Here is a 20,000-nt window from a genome sequence, read left to right as displayed (position 1 = left end):
TAGATGATGGGACACACTGTATGGGAGAACCATCAGTGGGGAAGGCAGTTTATTTAATTGTGTTCTGACTGTCACGCCAACGAGCCTGGCCCTTTGGTGTAGCGGTCAGAGCCCCAGTTTACTACCCCAGAAGGTCTGTGTATGAGTCTCGGCTGGGCAACTCTACTCCCCTTCGCTACAAATGGTGTCAGAAGTGGGATGGCTACTGCGAGGCCTGGCTCTTTTACTACCCCAGAAGGTCTGTGTATGAGTCTCGGCTGGGCCCTTGGGACTCACCTTCGCTACAGGGTCCTAAGAGATAAAAGTTGGGGAACCAGAACACTGTAGTAAATTTTACCTACAATGTTGATGGTCCCCCTGTCCTCCATGTTGTCGATCTAGCTTGTATTTGCATGTAGTCTCACGCGCCATCCTACGTACTTCCACCAAGACACTTGGCTCCGCACTACGTCTGGTACCTGTCTTCTGTGGAGCGATGTTGACCGGATTTTCGCCGGTGTTCTGACAAACGGTTCTACATTGTAATTTTATCCTACGGTAGGATGTTCTGTCAGACTTGTCTGTTAAACGGTCCTACATTGCCATAGATATATGTCAGACATGTTTGTTCAACAACTTATAAGTTAAATCCTGATTTTTCCGAAAATGTCCTTCCTGCTTCCTGCAGTCGCGTCAGATCAAACAAAGTCCAGACCATGAACACGAAATGGAAATGGTGGTATTATGGGATGGTCAGGACCAGACTCATTTGCATGACCTTTGAGTGATCTAAAGGGACTACTACTAAGAATATCGGCTGTTAGCCTGATGAACTTAGATCTTAGATCCAAAACGGGGTCCTAGGAGGAGAAATAAACCTTACCGATAATGCGGATGTCAATGTTGGCCCTGTCCTCTATGTAATATGGAAACATGTAAATGTTTATGATGGCTGAGTGACCTAAACAAGGGACTCCTTCTAATCACAGCCTACGGAATATCAGCTCTTATCCTGATGAATTTAGAACTTCAACCCTAGAACAGTAAGAGAAAAAGTTGGGGAACCGGTTCCGAACGACTGCAGTAAATCTTACCGACGATGCGGATGTCAATGTTGGCCCTGTCCTCCATGTTTTCAATCTGCAGCACCAGCGTGTATTTCCATATAATATTGTACATAGCCTACAGAATACCGGCTCTTACCCTCATGAACTTAGAACTTAGAACTTAAATCCAAATCCGGGTCCCACAGTAAGAGAAAAAGTTGGGGAACCAGGTTCAGAACCACAATGTCAATGTTGGCCCTGTCCTCCATGTAATGTTCATGGTGGCGGAGTAACCTAAAGAGACTCCTACCAATAATAGCCTACACAATATCAGCTCTTACCCTGATGAACGTAGAGCTTAGATCTTAGATCCAAAACGGGGTCCTAGGAGGAGAAATAAATCTTACCGACGATGCAGATGTCGATGGTGGCCCTGTCCTCCATGTTTTCAATCTGCAGCACCAGCGTGTATTTGCCCGAGTGCTCTCTCTCGGCCGAGCGTATGAACAGGATGCTGTCTATGTTGGAGTTACGCACGCCCACCTTCGTGAAGTCCACCGGCTCGCCGTCCTTAAGCCAGGTGACCACCGGACGAGGCTTACCCTAGAAAGCAGAGGATATTTTTATTATTAGTTATGCAGTTAGTCTAAAAATGCATAATGCAGACATGTACAGTAAACGCATACAGTACATGCACCAGGCTTGTACGAAATTCCGAATGGAAAGAATTTAAATTCAAAATAATGCCATAACAACACTAGGTGGTGCCATTACCTTGAATTTCTTTGAATTTCATCTACACCACCCATTGAAAGTACATAGAACACCACCACCTAGTGTTCGTGGCATTACTTTGAATTGAAATTGTTTCCATTCGGAATTTCGTACAAGCCTGACATACACGCACACACAGGCACTCACGCAGCCAACCACACATGTGACATACGGTGTCATGCGCACACACACGCACTCACACAAACACACACACACACACACACACACACACACACACACACACACACACACACACACACACACACACACACACACACACACACACACACACCTCCCTCTCTCTGTCTTTCTCTCTCTCTCTCTCACTCACTCACTCACTCACTCACTCTTGCTCTCTCTCTCTCTCGCTCTTTCTTTCTCTCCCTCTCCCTCTCTCTCTCTCTTGCTCCCTCTCTCTCTGTCTCGTTAACACAATGACAGGCCATCACGCAGCGGTAGAATCACACAGTGTAAAACAAATGGACTAAGAATTAATAGCCTGCTGTAGCAGTGAATCGTTAGCTGTTCATTAGTGCAGATTACACCATTAATATCCACACAGATTGAGGAGCTAGATTGTGTCCTGTGGACTCTCTATGGGCCCGCTGTACCATTGTGCTGCTGTCCATTGAGAACGCATCCATTTGGGACTTTTAGTAAGTAAGTAAGTCAGTAACTTTAATTTATACAAAGTATAGCACATTTAAACCTATGAGTGACAGGTTCTCATGTCCTCTTTTGAGGTTGTTTTGTTCTGTTTTGTGTGTCTTGTGTTTTTGTCTTCTGTTGGGGTTTGTATCATTTGTAAAAAGAAAAGAGAAAAATGTAAAATAATGTATGGATTTGTTTTCACCACAGGAAGAACAGTGCTTCTATAAGAAGAAAACTGATGTGTTGTCAATAAAGCAATCAATCAATCAATCAATCAATCAATCAATCAATCAATCAATCAATCAATCAATCAATCAATCAATCAATCAATCAATTTAAAAAGGAAGAACTGACCAAAGCGCTGTACACAGTATCAAATTAAAATATTAAAATGAAACAATAATACCAATTTTATCACACATAAATAGTTTTCTAGCTCCCTAAAATTGATATTCATGAAGGAAGGCAGTTTTTTTTTTAAAACACACCCATTAAAAATGAGTTTTTTTTTATCCATGTAAGCATGATGAAAATATGTTAATGTGAAAAAATATCACTGTGTAAAAACATCTTCATGTATGTGTAACCAAGGCCTAAAGCACTTACCTGGAAGGGGATGGAGAGGTTGATCTTGTCTCCCACCTGCCGGATGTATTTCTGTCTGAGGGCACGAGGCAGGCGGATCTTTGGACGCTCTGAGGAAGAAGTAGATGGAAAGAGTAAATAAAAACAAGAAAACAAGAACAAACGGCCCCATGACCGGGAGGTAGTCACGCCACTTGGGGCGTAACAATATATAAGAATTATGCAAGATATACTATCAACAGTTATAACTATACATCTAGCTTACTATGCGTTATAAATACAAGGGCGTTATTTATTTATGTATTTATTTATTTATGTTTATTATAAATATTTTAAGATAGATGTATAGTTATAAATGTTGATGTAATCATGAAGCATTATGAGTGTAGCCATAATGCGTTATGATGAGCATTATAATTCATTATAAATAAGCTGGTAGCCCCTTAATGCATGCCGTACCTCCAGTGGCACACTGTAATAGTCATTGAAAGTTAACTTTTATAGTACTACAATACTATGACATGACAGAGGGACTTTACTAACGCACTACGACTTGGTCATTGCCATTCTGGTAACAGCAAATTTATAACACCTTGTGTTTCTTAATGGGATAATGCACTATAGAATGGGCTTTAAAGGGACACTGTGTGAGATTTTTAGTTGTTTATTTCTAGAATTCATGCTGCCCATTCACTAATGTTAGTGTTCATGAATACTTACCACCAGCATTTAATTCTAAGTATTCATTATGACTGGAAAAATTGCACTTTACATACATGAAAAGGGGGATCTTCTCCATGGTCCGCCATTTTGAATTTCCAAAAATAGCCATTTTTAGCTGCAAAAATGACTGTACTTGGACCATACTATAAAATATTTGCTTAATACTTAGTAAACTTTCATGTAAAGATCAAATTTGGCAAATGGCAGCCCAATTTCTCTAAGCGGCAAGTTGCAGTACCTTTTTTGACCATTTCCTGCACAGTGTCCCTTTAAGTAAGTAAAGTGTTACGGCGATTTCTAGTGGCCCATCCTTACCCATGATCTCTCTGACGGTGACAGCCTGGCCCAGTACGGCGGGAGGGCTGCGTCCGGCGATGTTGATGGCCACCACCCGGAAGTGAAGCTTCTCGCCTGTCGGCAAGTTGCGCACAACGAAGTTCTGCTTGTCTACAGGCTCCGGGTTGGCCACCGTCCATTCACCGTCCGTTGCTATGGAGACGCAAAAACAAAGATGAGTAAGACAAAGAAAGAGAGAGATCAAAAGTGATACGCATGAAAGGCCATCCGGGTACTTTGCTCGTGAATGTGCGTTACGCCCCTTTTTTGGGGAAAACAAACCAAATGTCTCATTAACTTACATGCTACATTGGCTAGCTTAAATGAACACATTCCATGCTTCAGCCACGGCTGTTTAGCTATATTGTTTGAACAGCCGGCAACACAACACATTTTCGGCATGTTGAACGTGAACAACGCTAGTTCACAGGTCCTTGTCTTTCGTTTCCTTGTCTTTCGTTTATTCTTTCCCAACACCACCTATTGACTTGTATTGGCTTTCCCCCCAATGTTTCCCCCCCAAAAAGGGGCGTAACCCACATGGTACACGTTACGCCGTTCATGCATATGTAGAGAGAGTGATGCAGATGGAAGGAGGGATAGAAGAAGATCCACCTGTACACAGGCGGTAACACTTTATTTTAGGGATACATCTATAAGCAATAGTGCATACAATGTTAATGCCTGGATACTGTAAGTAACTTGTAGGGCATGTACTAAGCAAACGCTAAGGCCTACTAGGTCCTGACTAAGGTTAAATTGGTAATAAATCCCATATTGTGCATGAACAAGACATTTTCGAATACATGCCTAACAAATGTTTGATTTTGCTTTGTACATGCCTTAAAATACAGGCGCATTGTATGTATTAGTGCTGATAGATGTATCCTTAAAATAAAGTGTTACCCCACAGGCTTGGGGGTTGGAGTTGGCCACCGACCGCTCAGTTTCTATGGAGATGCAACAGGCACGGGTGAGGCATAAATGCAATTGTGTTGTGTTCAGTGTGCACGTGTGTGCTGTGGAGTGCTGTGCCACAATGACAATGGGATTTGGAATTTCTCAGTTGGACTTTCATGTTTTTTTTCATGCAAAATGAAAGATAAGAGTAAGAGAAAGGGGGAGGAGAGGTTAAGGAGAGAGGGGAGGGGAAGAAAGGGGAGGACAAGATAGGATGAAAAGCGATAAGGGATAGAAGATAAGAGCGAGAGAGGGACAGAGAGTGATAAATAGAGTGAGAGAGAGAGATGGAAGATGGAATACAATGAAGTTCGGCCCCCTGTCCACAAGAAGCACACCTCTTCTGCACACCTGCAATATGGGACCTTGCCTCCTCCACTTGCGCTTGTCTCCTCGTCCCGCCTCCTGACCCCTCCTCCGTGGAGAAAACGATAAAGTTTCCCAGCTGTCAGCCTAGCCACAACAACTTTTGAGGGACTGTTTTTCATTCACCATCCCAATTGCAAATGAGAAAATGACTCTACAATTGAGCTTTTGCAAGATATTGAAATATAATGCTGTTGTCAGTGATGTCATCATGACATATTACTTCCTGGTACGAGGAGAGAAGCAAGTGGAGGAGGCAAGTGGAGGAGGCAAGGTTGCATATTGCAACACACCTCTGTAGCTGAGGATGATGGAGGGGTTGAATGCAAAGAAATGGAGATTTGGAGATGGGAGGGGGAAGACGGAGTGGAACTCGCACACCAGCAGCCGATGCACTAATTGATTTATTGCTTTACATATGTACAAGTGATCAAGGAGCTACTCAAAAGTGCAAAACGTTTTCGGTCAACAGACCTTCTTCAGTGCAAAACGGAAGGTCTGGTGACCGAAAAAGTTTTGCACTTTTGAGTAGCACCTTGATCACTTGTACAAATGTAAAGCAAAAAAAAGTTATTGCATCGGCTGCTGGTGTGCGAGTTCCACTCTTTGCTCCTGTGGATTATCGCTTTGGAACCAACGCACCCACAAGGACTGGAGTTACTGGCGCGACACCCCTCTGTCTTTTGTAGGAGGAAGACGTTGCAATGGATAGAAGTGAGAGGGTTGGTGGGAAGAAAAGCAGAATAGTATAGATGCAGGACAGGAGGGATCGAGGCGTGGGGCAGATGGAAGGGGCGCTATGGAGATGAAAGAGTACAGGAAGAGACAAAGGAGGAGGAGGAGGAGGAGATGAGAGGAGAGGAGGAGACGGAGGAGGAAGAGACGGAGGAGGAGGAAGAGACGGAGGAGGAGAGGAGAGGAGGAGGAGAGGAGAGGAGAGGAGGAGAGGAGAGGAGAGGAGGAGGAGGAGGAAGAGATGGAGGAGAGGAGAGGAGGAGGAAGAAACAAAGGAGGAAGAGGAAGAGGAAGAGACGGAGGAGTAGGAGGAGGGGAGAGGAGAGAAGAGGAGAGGAGTAGGAGGAAGAGACAAAGGAGGAGAAGAGGAAGAGACGGAGGAGAGGAGGAGAGGAGGAGGAGGAAGAAGAGCAGGAGGAGAGGAGGAGAGGAGGGGGAAGAGACAAAGGAGGAGGAGGAAGAGACAGAGGAGGAGGAGGAGGAGGAGAGGAGAGGACTAGGAAGAGACAAAGGAGTAGGAGGAAGAGACAAAGGAGGAGAAGAGGAAGAGACGGAGGAGAGGAGGAGAGGAGGAGGAGGAAGAAGAGGAGGAGGAGAGGAGGAGAGGAGGGGGAAGAGACAAAGGAGGAGGAGGAAGAGACAGAGGAGGAGGAGGAGAGGAGGAGGAGGAGTAGAGGAGAGGAGGAGGAGGAGGAAGAGACGGAGGAGAGGAGGAGGAGGAAGAAGACAACCAAGTAAGGCAGGAGGAGGAGGAGGAGGAGGAGGAGGAGGAGGAGAGGACAGGCAAAGGAGGAGGAGGAGGAAGAGGAAGAGATGGAGGAGGAGGAGGAAGAGGAGAGGAGGAGAGGAGAGGAGAGGCAAAGGAGGAGGAAAAGGAAGAGACAAAGGAAGAGGGGGAAGAGGAGGAGGAGGAGGAAGAGAAGGAGAGGAGAGGGGGAGGAGGAGGAGGAGGAGGAAGAGGAAGAGACGGAGGAGAAGGAGGAGGAGGAAGAGGAGAGGAGAGGAGAGGAGAGGAGGAGGAAGAGACGGAGGAGGATGAGGAGAGGAGGAGAAAAGAGGAGGAGGAAGAAGAGGAAGAGACGGATGGGGAGGAGGAGGAGAGGAGGGGGGAATAGGAGGAGGAGCAAAGGAGGAGGAGGAGGAAGAGACGGAGGAGGATGAGGAGAGGAGGAGAGGAGAGGAGGAGGAAGAGACGGAGGAGGAGGAGGAGAGGAGGAGGAGGAGTATGAGAGGAGGAGGAGGAGTAGAGGAGAGGAGGAGGAGGAGGAAGAGGAAGAGACGGAGGAGGATGAGGAGAGGAGAAGAGGAGGAGGAGAGGAGAGGAGGAGGAAGAGACGGAGGAGGATGAGGAGAGGAGAAGAGGAGGAGGAGAGGAGAGGAGGAGGAAGAGACGGGATTTTTGAACAGGTACCAGCTGTTCTGTGTGTTGATCACACACAGCAGTCCACCTATTTTAAGATCTTAGGATGTGTGTACGTGAGTGTGTGTGTATTGTAAGATCTTGTGTGTGTGTGCGTGAGTGTGTGTGTGTGTGTGTGTGTGTGTGTGTGTGTGTGTGTGTGTGTGCGTGCGTTTGTGTGTGTGGTGTGTGTGTGTGTGTTTGTGTCTGTGTGTGTGTGTGTGTGTGTGCGTCTGTGCATGCAGACGTGTGGGTGTGGGTGTGCATGTGTATGCGTGCGTGCATGCACGCGTGCGTGTGTGCGTGTGTGTTAGGACACACCTCCGTCTTTGCAGTACTCGATGATGTATCCGTCCAGGCCCCCTGCTCCGATCTTCTCCGGGGCTAGCCACCTCAGGGACACCGTGGTGTCAGTCGTGTCGGCCACCGTCAGCCTGGTGGGCTCACTGGTGGGCGCTGGAGCGGACAGAAGAGAAGAGGACCACACCTTCAGTTTAGTTATGGTTTATTTGAATAGGGACAAATACACATCATGTAGGCTGTACAACAACCTAACAGATAAGTATTATAGCATTTGTAGCCATAGGCTAATTTCCAATGCCCGTCCCTAGAAGGGCTTTTAAGGTAAAACTATTTATTACTTCAACATTACATTACATTTAAAAAAAAAAGATTTTTAAAGATATTTTTATGGGCTTTTTGGGCCTTTATTTGGGATAGGACAGTGAAGATGCCACAGGAAGTGAGTGTGGAGAGAGATGGAGTAGGGCCAGGAAATGAGCCCGTCCAGACTCGAACCCGGGTCCCCCGTGGGCATGCAAGCCCAAGTTTGGGGGGCTTAGCGCGCTACACCACAGCGCCCCCAACATTATATTACATTTTAAAGAAACTCCCGCACACTGACCATTTCGATGTTCTTTCTGTAATAAACGACTTTTCGGTACTAGACCTTCATCAGGCAATGATTGAAGGTCTGATGAAGGTCTAATACCAAAACGTTGTTTATTAAAGAAAGAACAGCGAAATGGTCAGTGTGAGGGAGTTTCTTTAAGTTGTTGCTGAGTGACCCATGGGCCATCTCCGACGCACCTGCCAGCTGAGGTGTGCGAAAATAAGTCGAAGTTTAACATTACATTACATTACACTACATTACACTCACCGGCCAATATATTAGGAACGCCTGTGCAATTGTGCATGTAGACATGGTTGAGATGATCTGATGCAGTTCAAACCGAGCATCATAATGGGGAACAAAGGTTATTTAAATGACTTTGAACATGGCATGGCCGTCAAGCCGAAAGGGCTTGATTTGACTATTTCTTCTCCGGGGTTAACCACACCTTAGTTTAGTTCAGTTTACTTTATTAGGGGCACAGACCCAACTATTCCTCCTGGGGTCCAACTTAGCTTCCTTATAGTTTATTGTTTTACGTATCTATACATCTAATCTCTGAGCAGTTGTCTTTGATAGTGGTTTTTTTTGTTGATCTTTAAAACAAATTCCGCGGTATTCCATTTACATATGTGGAACAGCATTCTGCAGCCGGAATATTCTGGTAACACAGTCCTACATTTGGAATGAATAAATAGTTTATATGACATTGTCTGCAAAGCAGAGCCGGCGCGCCCAATACGCTCACTACGCTCTCAGCGTAAGGCCTCGCGCGACCCGTGTAACGGAGGCTAACTAGCACAGAGTTGGCGTGGAACGTTGGTAAAACCTCCCTCCGATAGCTTCATACAGTCTCGTGCCGTTGGGCCGAGAGACTAGTCTCTTGGCCCAGCGGTATCGTACTGTGTCTCCCATTGCCGAACCGTTGTAGTTGACGAGATCGCACGTTCGATCCCCGAGGGGGGTGAACAGGTGCAAGATGACCTCCGTCACAGTGGTGCCGTATGACCCGGGATGGGAGTGAGGTTTAAGGGGGAGAGTGTAACGGAGGCTAACTAGCACAGAGTTGGCGTGGAACGTTGGTAAAACCTCCCTCCGATAGCTTCATACAGTCTCGTGCCGTTGGGCCGAGAGACTAGTCTCTTGGCCCAGCGGTATCGTACTGTGTCTCCCATTGCCGAACCGTTGTAGTTGACGAGATCGCACGTTCGATCCCCGAGGGGGGTGAACAGGTGCAAGATGACCTCCGTCACACCCGTTACGTCACTGACGTTGACAGTTAAAAAAAAAAAAAAAACTGCGAACTGATTTCATTGTTTATTATTGATTCCGTCACACAAAACGTGAAGCGTCCACCATGAAACGACATTTTCCCTGCGGAAACGACAAAAAGAAAAAGGAAATTCATGACAATGAGCGACGAGAAGAGCAGTCAGGTAGGCAACGTAACTCCTCTGTTGTTACGCTTATGCTTCCACTCATTGTGATCCTTCTTCTGTGGCTAATTTCGTATGGAGCAGAAGTGTCAATGGGCCTTTGTATTGCACAACAATGCCGGGTTAAAAAGTGCCCAGGTCTTCGATACAGTCACATGTTGTAAAAATGGGGATTCACGTTTTACCTTTGTTTTAAAAGGTAGAAGTTGTTGAGAACCACAAGCTGAGTAGCGTTTCGTTTAGCTTGTGCAATTAGTTCAACTGAATCAACTAGGTAGCTAGAGAGAATGTGAGAGGAAAGGGTGGTGTTGTCAACGTTTTACTGTTGTTTCGAAAGGTGTACTAGTTGAATCATAATCTGACGAGCCGTTCGTTTAGCCCATGAAACGTCAGTGCAGTCGAAGCAACGAGGGAGGGAGTGTGAGAGAAGCGGTGCCCTTTCTGTGTGTGTGGTGTGTGTGTGTGAGTTTGAGCGCGCGCTGTTGTATGCGTGGCTGCCTCTCGATTGTTTAGAAACAAATATCAACATACACAGACATTAATTTTGGTTTTGACAGGCACTTAAGATTTTTAGATGCGTCCCAGCATCTCTATAAGAGGGTCTGTCCGTCCGCTGTCCGTCCGTCCGTCCGCCCGTCCGTCCGTCTGAAACGCATTCCTTGTCTGAAACGCTGTCTTGTCTGAAACGCTGTCTGAAACGCATTCCTTCAATTGTTCCTCCTGTGTCCACAAGGCGGAGGCAGAGAGGCATTTTGGCCTGGAGCGAATGCATGTCAAAACCAAACCGGCAAGGCTAAGCTGATAGCATTGTGAGACAACTGAGGGGTGCATTCAATTTTCGGCATTGTTTTGCGTTTGGACAGTGGTAGTCAACTTCGTTCCTTCTCCACAGCACACCAACACCACTGTGAGTGTCACTTAATGTTCACGGTCTTGTGATAGGCCTACACTTCGGCTGATAGTGTCGCGTTGTGCAGCTATTTTGGTTCATCAGAATGGAAATGAACGATTTAGAAGTCGGCAGGCAGTATTTCACACAGATGTTTGTGCTCGGATAGAGGGGCGTTAGCATTGCATAACGCTCCACGACATGAAACCGTAATAAGTTCACAGGCGACCAGCAGCGCTACAGCTCTTCCTCTAAACGTGAGTTTGCAAACATTCTGCCACTACGTTTCAGTGAGTAGTCAGTGTTCTCGAACTAGTAGACAGATGGGCCATTTGCATTTCACATACGCTGTGTTACTGATGTTCTCGGGCATATTGCAAGGGAGAGTCGTTTTCTGCTGGCGGGCGCGTGAACCCCACAGCTTTCCCTTGCGCTCAGAGAGAGCACCGGACAGAACGCGTCTTTTGCTTCGTAATTGGTTTGCAGTCGTATGAATTTGGTAAACTCTGCCACTGAAGCTCACTGCTTTGTGCCTTGACGGTAAAAAGCTGGCATTGAAAATTAAGCGCACAATGCATTCAAAGGGTGAACCCATAGCGCATGATTCACCCAAACGGTTTTATTTATTTATTAGGCTATTTGGCGATGTTTAGTTTCTTTCCCACATGCACATGACGCTGAAATGGCGTGATAGCCTACTAAAGGTTGATAAATAACCTAGTACTAATAATATCTGGTAATTTGTAATGTAGCCACTTGATCTATGTGAAATTTGAAATTAGATGCTTCTTTTCCAAATCCAAGCATGATGACCTTATTATAGTCTAAACTGCAAAATATAAAGCTTTGTCTCGTCATTTCACTGCCTGCCACATTATTTGGAGTTTCCATGGGCAATAGGCTATGACCAATAAACAAAAAGCACATCCTCAGAGGGGGGTGGGCGTTGACAGGTTAGGAGGAGGCCAGCGGGGCGTTTTGGGGGGAAAAAAGGTTGGAACTGGCATAGAGGGACGCATCTGTTGTCCGCCTGTCGGCCTTGTTGATAAGACGTCCGTGCAGTCTAAGCAATGGAGGAGGAGGGAGTGAGGGAGAGAGAGAAGGAGTGCCGTGCGTGACTGTGTGTGTGTGTGTGTGTGTGTGTGGGGGGGGGGTTATAACTATAGCAAGGGGGCGCGGCTTGCTTGGATAGTAGACCTTTGGTGAATGACTGAAACTTGTGACGAAGGTGAATTCCAATAAATAGTGAACACAACATTATTCACAATAATGTGATAACATTCATAATAACACGTTATATAGCTAAATAATTTATTTTACATATGAGTTTCTTATCATAGGCCTATTCATTTATTTTGTAAAAAATGTTTTAGACCAGATTACTAAAGGCAAGCTACTAGGGGGCAGGCTATAAAATATGGTAATTTTAAATGCAAACAATTTGATGGAGCTAAATTAATTGAAGCACAATAATGTGATAACATTCATAATAACACGTTATATAGCTAAATCATTTATTTTACATATGAGTTTCTTATCATAGGCCTATTCATTTATTTTGTAAAAAATGTTTTAGACCAGATTACTAAAGGCAAGCTACTAGGGGGCAGGCTATAAAATATGGTAATTTTAAATGCAAACAATTTGATGGAGCTAAATTAATTGAAGCCTTAGTTATATTTTACAGGCGCTATGCTTAAAGCGATGGTTCGGAGTAGAATCACCCTAATGCCATTTGAACCGTGACACCCATCCACCTTTACACCCGAAGTGTTTTCTGCCGCAGGCTTACATCAACAGAGTTGCCGTGTTATTCGATGTTTATTCCGGATAGCTTGACTCAAGCGCATATGGATCCTGGGCACCGTCTCCAAACTTTCCCCACAAAAATAACATGTCATGACACCAAACTTCTACAGTATAACAAATGTGGTTTGTACTCACAAAAAGATGAATTTGAAACTTTCAAGTCAAGTCAAGTAGGTTTTATTGTCAATTTCTTTTACATGCACTGGTCATACAAAGAATTTAGAATTTAGAAACTTTGTACATAGTCCAGGAGTTTATTAGTAACAACACACGAGACGATTAGCTTTTCTGCTGCTAAACATCCGTCGACGTCACTTCCTCCAGCTGGGACTTTGTTGATGGTAACAAATACAAGTGAGTCCGGAAGGCGGAAAACTAAAAAAGACAGCTTGCGCTACAACTAGAAATTAACCACTTCGGATTTAAATTTTACCACGTTTAATAAATAGAAGACGATGCCACACTCGTGCATATATCCTGGCTGTTGACTAAAACACAAACCTTACAATAAAGAAAGTTTCCATGAACTGCCGTTTCCATCAACAAAGTCCCAGCTGGAGGAAGTGACGTCGACGGAAGTTTTTTAAAATAAAGGTTACTACATGATAATTACATTGGCATGAACTAACATGTTTTCAGGATCTGTTTGTTTGGAGTGCTGTTTGCGTGGATAAAGACACTACTGCTATGGTAATATCCATGTGTTGTTTGTCAGGGCACATCATCAGTGATGAATCATGGTGTCACTAGGTATTTTGGGTCTTTCAGCAGCTGAACTGAATAGACAGGAGCCACTACATGTGTAAGTAGAGGGCAAGGTGAAACGGTTGGTACTGGAGACAATGAAAGGACATAGGGCTTTAGCATAGCTTTCGGGTAAGCCAGAGTAGGGCCTGTTGTAGCTTCATAGGCAAGGGACAGGGCCTTGTATTCAATTAGGGCATGAAAAAGAGGACATGACTGGGAAACTGAGGCTATGTGGTCAGAGAATGATAGATGGTCATCAACAATGACACTTAGATTTCTTGTGGCCTTATTTGAGGCAACAGTAGCAGAATCCATATTGAGTTCGATATCATGGCAACCTAAATCTTTGGCTGGGATCACCAGCAGTGCATTTGGGCGAGGCTCAACTGAAGGTTGCATTCCTTCATACTTGTGGATAGTTCAGAGAGGCAAGCGGAAATGTGTGTGACCGTGGAGTCATCTGGCACAAAGTAACTGTGCTTCATCGGTGTAACAGTAGTATGAGAAGCTGTGAGAACAGATAACATGGCCCAGTGATGTGGTGTGCATGGCAAATAGGAGTCCCAGCACCAGCCCTTAGGACACCTCTGTGGAGAGGCTATGATTTGAGGACAGCTGACCTTGCCCTTGATACATGCTAAGAATGATACCACCAGACTCAAAGAATGTCTGGAAGAACTTGAGAAACATAAAACTCAATTATTTATCTAAGAGAGATGTTAAATAATCATGTTTTGAAAAAAAAAATGCTAGCTGGTGAGTCTGAGTCTGATTTTTAGATTTAATACAAAACAAAAAGAGATGTCCATAATCTCTTCTGAAGATATCTTCTGGCTTACTAGAAACAAAATAAAATAGTAATTTTGAGCTTGGCTTTTTCAGATTTTGAGTTTTTGCATTTTGAAATTTAATGCATATTTAATTAGATATAGTCCAATTACCATATTAAAACATAACATTTCAGAAAACTTGCAATACATTTTTTTCTCACAAATATGTGAGTAATCACCGGATTAAGTTTCATGGTGATATCGGCAAGCTAAATTTTTTGGCCTATTCACCTGGAGTGTCTCTTGACCCTTATAATAAGCCTATGGCAGCTATGTTGAAAAATCTCGTTTCCCAAAGTCAGATTTTACTAGATTTTTAGTATGTCATTTAGCAGGTCCAATAGTAATAGAATCCATAAAAAAACCTTTTGTATAATTTTTTTTGGGGTTAAACCCTAAATGTACTCGCCTATATTGATGTTTTTGTCTCAAGAGCGCAGAAAGGGAGACTTTTTTAATTAAGCTTGATTTGAGTCAAATTTTGTGTCTGTGGTTCGCGTTTTGCGGTGGGGGGGGGGGGGGGTCGGTGGGGGATTGCACGCTTTATGGGGGCCCCTTGGCATATTTTTGCCTAGGGCCCCATGGAGGTCAGAACCGGCTCTGCTACAAAGTGCTCCTGGTGTCAGGGTGGTACCCTGCATGGCAGCCACTGCCACTGGTGTACTGTATGAATGCTAGTGTGAATCTGTGAATGCGATAAAATGCGAATTTAGTTGCTCCTGGTAGCAGGGTGGTACCCTGCGTGGATGCGTGAATGTGAGGCATAATGTAAAGCGCTTTGAGTGCTCGACGGAGTGGGAAAGCGCTATATAAACGTAGTCCATTTACCATTTTAACATGTGTGTGCTATGGTCTGTGTTGTGCTAGCCTCGGTTCTCATCTCCCGAAAAAATCGGGAACCCACTTTGTCTGTAACCAATCAACCAGTAGCAAAACCAGGGAGGTGTGTCCACCATGTCAAAACACGAAATGTAAATTGTTTTGCTCTTGGTCAAACCAAGTCTCTAAGAGCCGCTGATAATCAGCACTATTAGTGTGCTGCACCACAATGACTGGCCAAGTTGCTGCTACTGTAGACTAGTGGTGTCAACAATGATCGAGTCGGCGATCCGAATCGATGCAGGGCATGGACGATCCAGAATCGATCCGGCAAGTTCCAGAATCGATCCGGCATTTTTTTTAACGTTTCAATTACTTCCATGGATATTTCGGGAGCAAATGAATGTTAAATTAAATAAAAGCACTCCAAAACATTGCAAGACTGATACAGACTGCTACAGAATGATACAGAAAACAGCCAATAAATTGTTGCTCAGTATCTGACTACTTGTATTGCCTCATCATGACTGATGAAACATTTGCTTTGCTTTCAGTAGAAATGTAATGCATTACAATGCATTGTAGAATTGAATCGGATCGCATAGAATCGAATCGAATCGCTACCTCCTGAATCGAATCGAATGGAATCGAATCGGATCGTGAGGGCAGTGCCGATCCACACCATTAGTGCGTGTGTGTATGTGTGTGTGTGTGTGATGTGTGTGTTAATGGAGTTTAAAAATGGAACGGGGCTTTGGAGTGACAGGTGGATCCATTATTGTGAAAAAAAAACACAAAACAAACACACAAACACACACACACACACACACACACACACACACACACACACACACACACACACAGGAAACATTCTTTTCAGGAGTGGACGGGATGGGAATTGTTTCTTTTACTCCACTCTGGGATGGGACGGGATGAGATTTTTTGGTAACACTTTATTTTAGGGACACATCTATTAGCACTAATACATACAATATTAATGCCTGTGTAAGTAACTTGTAAGGCATGTACTAAGCAAAATAAGACAGTTGTTAAGCATATATTCACAAATGTCTTGTTCATGCCCAATTAGGGATTTATTACTAATATAACCTTAGTAAGGACCAGTAAGCCTATATTTCTATTTATTAGTAAGTAGTAAGTGGCAGAATACAATGTGTATAAGCTCCCGACACACTGTGTGAACAAACCCTGAACAGTGTGAAAACAGATGCAGAATAAGGGTCCCTATTCTAAAGTGATGCATTGGTCAGCCCAGATGGCTCAGGGCCTCTGCACTACCAAAGTCCTAGGGCCCCCACACCACCCAGGCCTGCACTACCTAGCCCCCCCGATCTACAAAGTGTAAGGAAATATCAAAGAATTAATACTTATCCAGCCGAGTCATCTAGTTTTCTCTTGTTCATATCAATGAGAGGGAGGTAACAAGAGCCTATATATAGCAAGGATTGAACGTACACTTGTCAATGGCGGTGGGTTGGTGAGATGTAATTTTTTTTCATGTACCACTGAGTTTTAATTGTAAAAAAAACCCAAAATAAATGCAGAAAATTAGAATAATAGTTTTGAAGCAAAACTAAACTACTCTTTTGTGATAATTAAGTGAATGTTTGAGAACATTAGCTTCAAGAAGTGCAGTGCATGATGGGTACGCAATCTAGGCCAACAGACAACCTACCCAGCTCTGAGCCTACGTCCTTAGCTCCTCCCCTCACTTGTGAAATTTAGTTGCTATCCAAACAATTTGCCATGTACGTAACAACAGAAATATATTTATATCATATCATTGATATCATATCATTTATATCATATCATATATCACATATCATTGCTGCATTGGCCATGCTATGCATTTCTGACTAAGGGCGTACCCATCATGCACTGCACTTCTTGTAGCTAAGTTTCTCAAACATTAACTTATTTATCAGAAAGGAATAGCTTAGTTTCGCTTCCAAACTATTACTCATTGTTATATTCTGCATTTATTGCAGGGTTTTTACAATTAAAACTAATTGGTGTATGAAAAAATGACATCTCACCACCCACCGTCATTGATAACTTTACGTCCAATCCTTGCTATATAATGCTTCCAATTACTCAATAACATAATGAGTAGAATAAGTGAGATCTTCATACCTACTGAGACTAATGCAAAATTTGAAATGTTCTTACACTTTGCTTCCCGGGGGGGTGGACGTAGAGGGGGGGCCCTAGGTAGTGCGGGGGCCCTAAGCCATCTGGGCTGAGCAATGCATCACTTTAGAATAGGGACCCTTATTCCACATCTGTTTTCACACTGTTCAGGGTTTGTTCACACAGTGTACCAGGAGCTTATACACATTGTATTCTGGCCCTTACTGCTTACACATAAATAGAAATCTAGGTCTACTAGGTCCTTACTAAGGTTATATTGGTAATAAATCCCTTATTGTGCATGAACAAGACATTTGTGAATACATGCTTAACAACTGTCTTATTTTGCTTAGTACATGCCTTACAAGTTACTTACACATGCATTAATATTTTATGTATTAGTGCTAATAGATGTGTCCCTAAAATAAAGTGTTACCGATTTTTTTTCTGGGACCGGAATGGGACGGGATGGGACTCCCGTGTCATGCTCTACTGTAGACTCACCGATGGGCATGAAGGGTTTGGAGTTAAAGCTGGGCTGTGAGACGCCGACGCCGTTCACAGCAAACACCCTCATCTCGTAGAGGACGCCTTCAATCATGCGCTTGGCCTCATAGACGTTGTCCTCATACGCGTCGAAGTTCAGCTTCGTCCAGCGGCTCGAGCCCTTCTTCTTCCTCTCCATGTAGTAACCTGGTGGTGGAGAAGGACAAAAAAAATGGAAGTTAAAAAGGGAAAGAAATCTGGTGCCACACGGATGTCTATTATCTGTAATTTATTTTTTAGTGCAGTGAGACTAACGTTTCGACATGCGTCTTCATCAGAGTCCTCTGATGAAGACGCATGTCGAAACGTTAGTCTCACTGCACTAAAAAATGCACTAAAAAATCCTTCTTTCCCAGATTTCTTTGTCCCTCAAAACCAACTGGTGCTCTTGGAAGGGGTTCAATGTTCAAAAAAGACTGAAGGAAAAAAAATCCTTGGTCCAGGCACTTCAGTTGGTTAATGTAGTAAAAAAAACATACTTTATTTAAGGGGCAAATGCATTAAAAAACACCAACGCGTTTCGGCGCTGTGGCCTTCATCAGGGTCTTTTGTTTATTGTTACATCCGTCATCTGCAGGTGTGCGAGAGTTTTTTCCCCCAGAGTACAAAGTTGAAGAACTTTATTGTCTTGTATAAATAAAATGTGTTTCAGGTACAGACCGATTGTGCTTCGACTTTTTCTTTGGTTTGATTGTCTATGTTTGTTTGTATACATAGACTCAATTAAATGTATTCATCTGAATACATGGAAGGGCCACAACAACCCTCAATCTGTTCTAAATAATGAAATGAGGGTCTACTTTTTGGGCCCCCTCTCTACCTGAGCCTGGGACAACTGACTCCTTTATCACTGTCATTCTACGTCCCTGTGTATAACCAGAGATTTTTTTAGGAAGGGGAGATATGTCAGAATCGTTAGGTGTCCATAGAAATCAACGGTGAAGATTTGTAACGCAAATATGGCATCTACCCGCACATCTCCCACCTTTCTGGTAACAAGAGCCAATGTGCCTGCTGAGCTGCGTTGCCAGTGATCCAATCATCTGGCTGCATCGGCGCACGCGAAATTATGCGCATGCTCAGTTGTGAAAAGCCGTTGCTCTCGTGCCGTTATGGAACTACTGCGCCTGCACTCTGTCAAAAAAAACGTGAGAAAAGTAGCTTGAAAAGCTTTATTTTGACTCGTATGACACAACCAAGTAGTCTAGATTGATCAGTTTTTCACGGTCGTTTCAACCATATGGTTTTCACAACCGCTGGGTTCCCCTCCGTCCTATACTCAGTTTCCCCATTCATTTTTCCCATTGACTCTCAGATCTGGTCTCACTAATCGCGAAATAGCACCCCGAAGGCGTCAACAAGATGGCGGCGACTGTCCCGTCTCGATCTAAACTGTCCCTGTGTATAACCACGATGACAAATGGTTGAATTGCTGTGTGCACTGATCCCGCCTGCATAACACAACAGTACAGTCAGTCAGGGCCACTGACAGCTTTCACTGGGGCCCATGACAAAAGTCATTTGAAAGGGCCCCCCTATCCAATACATACAATGTAATTGGGACCCCGTTCTTGGCCCACTATCACCCTGAGCCCGGGACAACATACCCCTTTGTCCCCCCCTGTTGGAGGGCCTGAGTACATTATTCGGTCACTCTGCGTGTGCCTAATTGGCTTGGTCTTATAGCTGTGGCTGATTTGCATAATAGCTTCCATCCCTCAGGGGTTATGGGCTGGTAATGTGTTGATGAGGACAGGGGCGCTGCCAGAAATGTAGTGCACCATGAAAGATTCGAATTTCGGGCCCCCTTAACGGCCCCTGTCAGTGCTTGGGCCCCCTTAAGGGCCCCTGTCAGTGCTTGGGCCCTTAGAATCTGTACCACTTTTCCCCCCCTAGCGGCCCCCATGGATGAGGACAACTGGTGATTGTGGTGGTGGTGGAGCTGGTGGTGGTATTTCTCTTTCTCTTTAACCCTCTGGTTGTGTTACGGTCAAAAATGACCGTTTTGAAACTTCATTCTTAAATAACTTCTCTATTTTTCATCATACAGAAATGACACTTCATGATATCCTCTAGCTAACCTATTCAAATGGTCAAAATGAAATAAAATGAAATTCCTAAATAATTGTGGAAGAATTGTTACATTCATGGTGTTTTGGTCAAAAATGACGGGACCATTCATTTATATCCCCCCCAAAGTTATATACATTTATATTTTATTCACTTTACTCTCATATTCTTTTTTGTTAGGATTTTCAGAATGCAACCATATGTGCCACATTAGTATAGATGTTTACAGTTGAAATACTTGAAAAAAGTAAAGGTGT

General features: G+C 44.0%; 1 protein-coding gene across 1 annotated transcript in view; it reads right to left on the bottom strand.

Annotated features, from left to right (window-relative positions):
* Window positions 1-20,000, bottom strand: part of LOC134466912 (myosin-binding protein C, fast-type-like) — a 93,071-nt gene that overhangs the window by 33,584 nt on the left and 39,487 nt on the right. Inside the window, exons 21-25 of the mRNA XM_063220812.1 lie at window positions 17,632-17,820; window positions 7,876-8,010; window positions 4,074-4,247; window positions 3,057-3,145; window positions 1,433-1,628 (exon numbers count right to left, since the gene is read on the bottom strand). Coding sequence (XP_063076882.1) covers window positions 1,433-1,628; window positions 3,057-3,145; window positions 4,074-4,247; window positions 7,876-8,010; window positions 17,632-17,820 — 783 coding nt within the window. The remainder of the gene's footprint in view (window positions 1-1,432; window positions 1,629-3,056; window positions 3,146-4,073; window positions 4,248-7,875; window positions 8,011-17,631; window positions 17,821-20,000) is intronic.

This window comes from Engraulis encrasicolus, chromosome 17 (assembly GCF_034702125.1).
Source record: "Engraulis encrasicolus isolate BLACKSEA-1 chromosome 17, IST_EnEncr_1.0, whole genome shotgun sequence".
Taxonomy (NCBI): Eukaryota; Metazoa; Chordata; class Actinopteri; order Clupeiformes; family Engraulidae; genus Engraulis; species Engraulis encrasicolus.
Note: the sequence above shows the minus strand (reverse complement) of the source record. Positions and strands in the feature narration are given on the sequence as shown.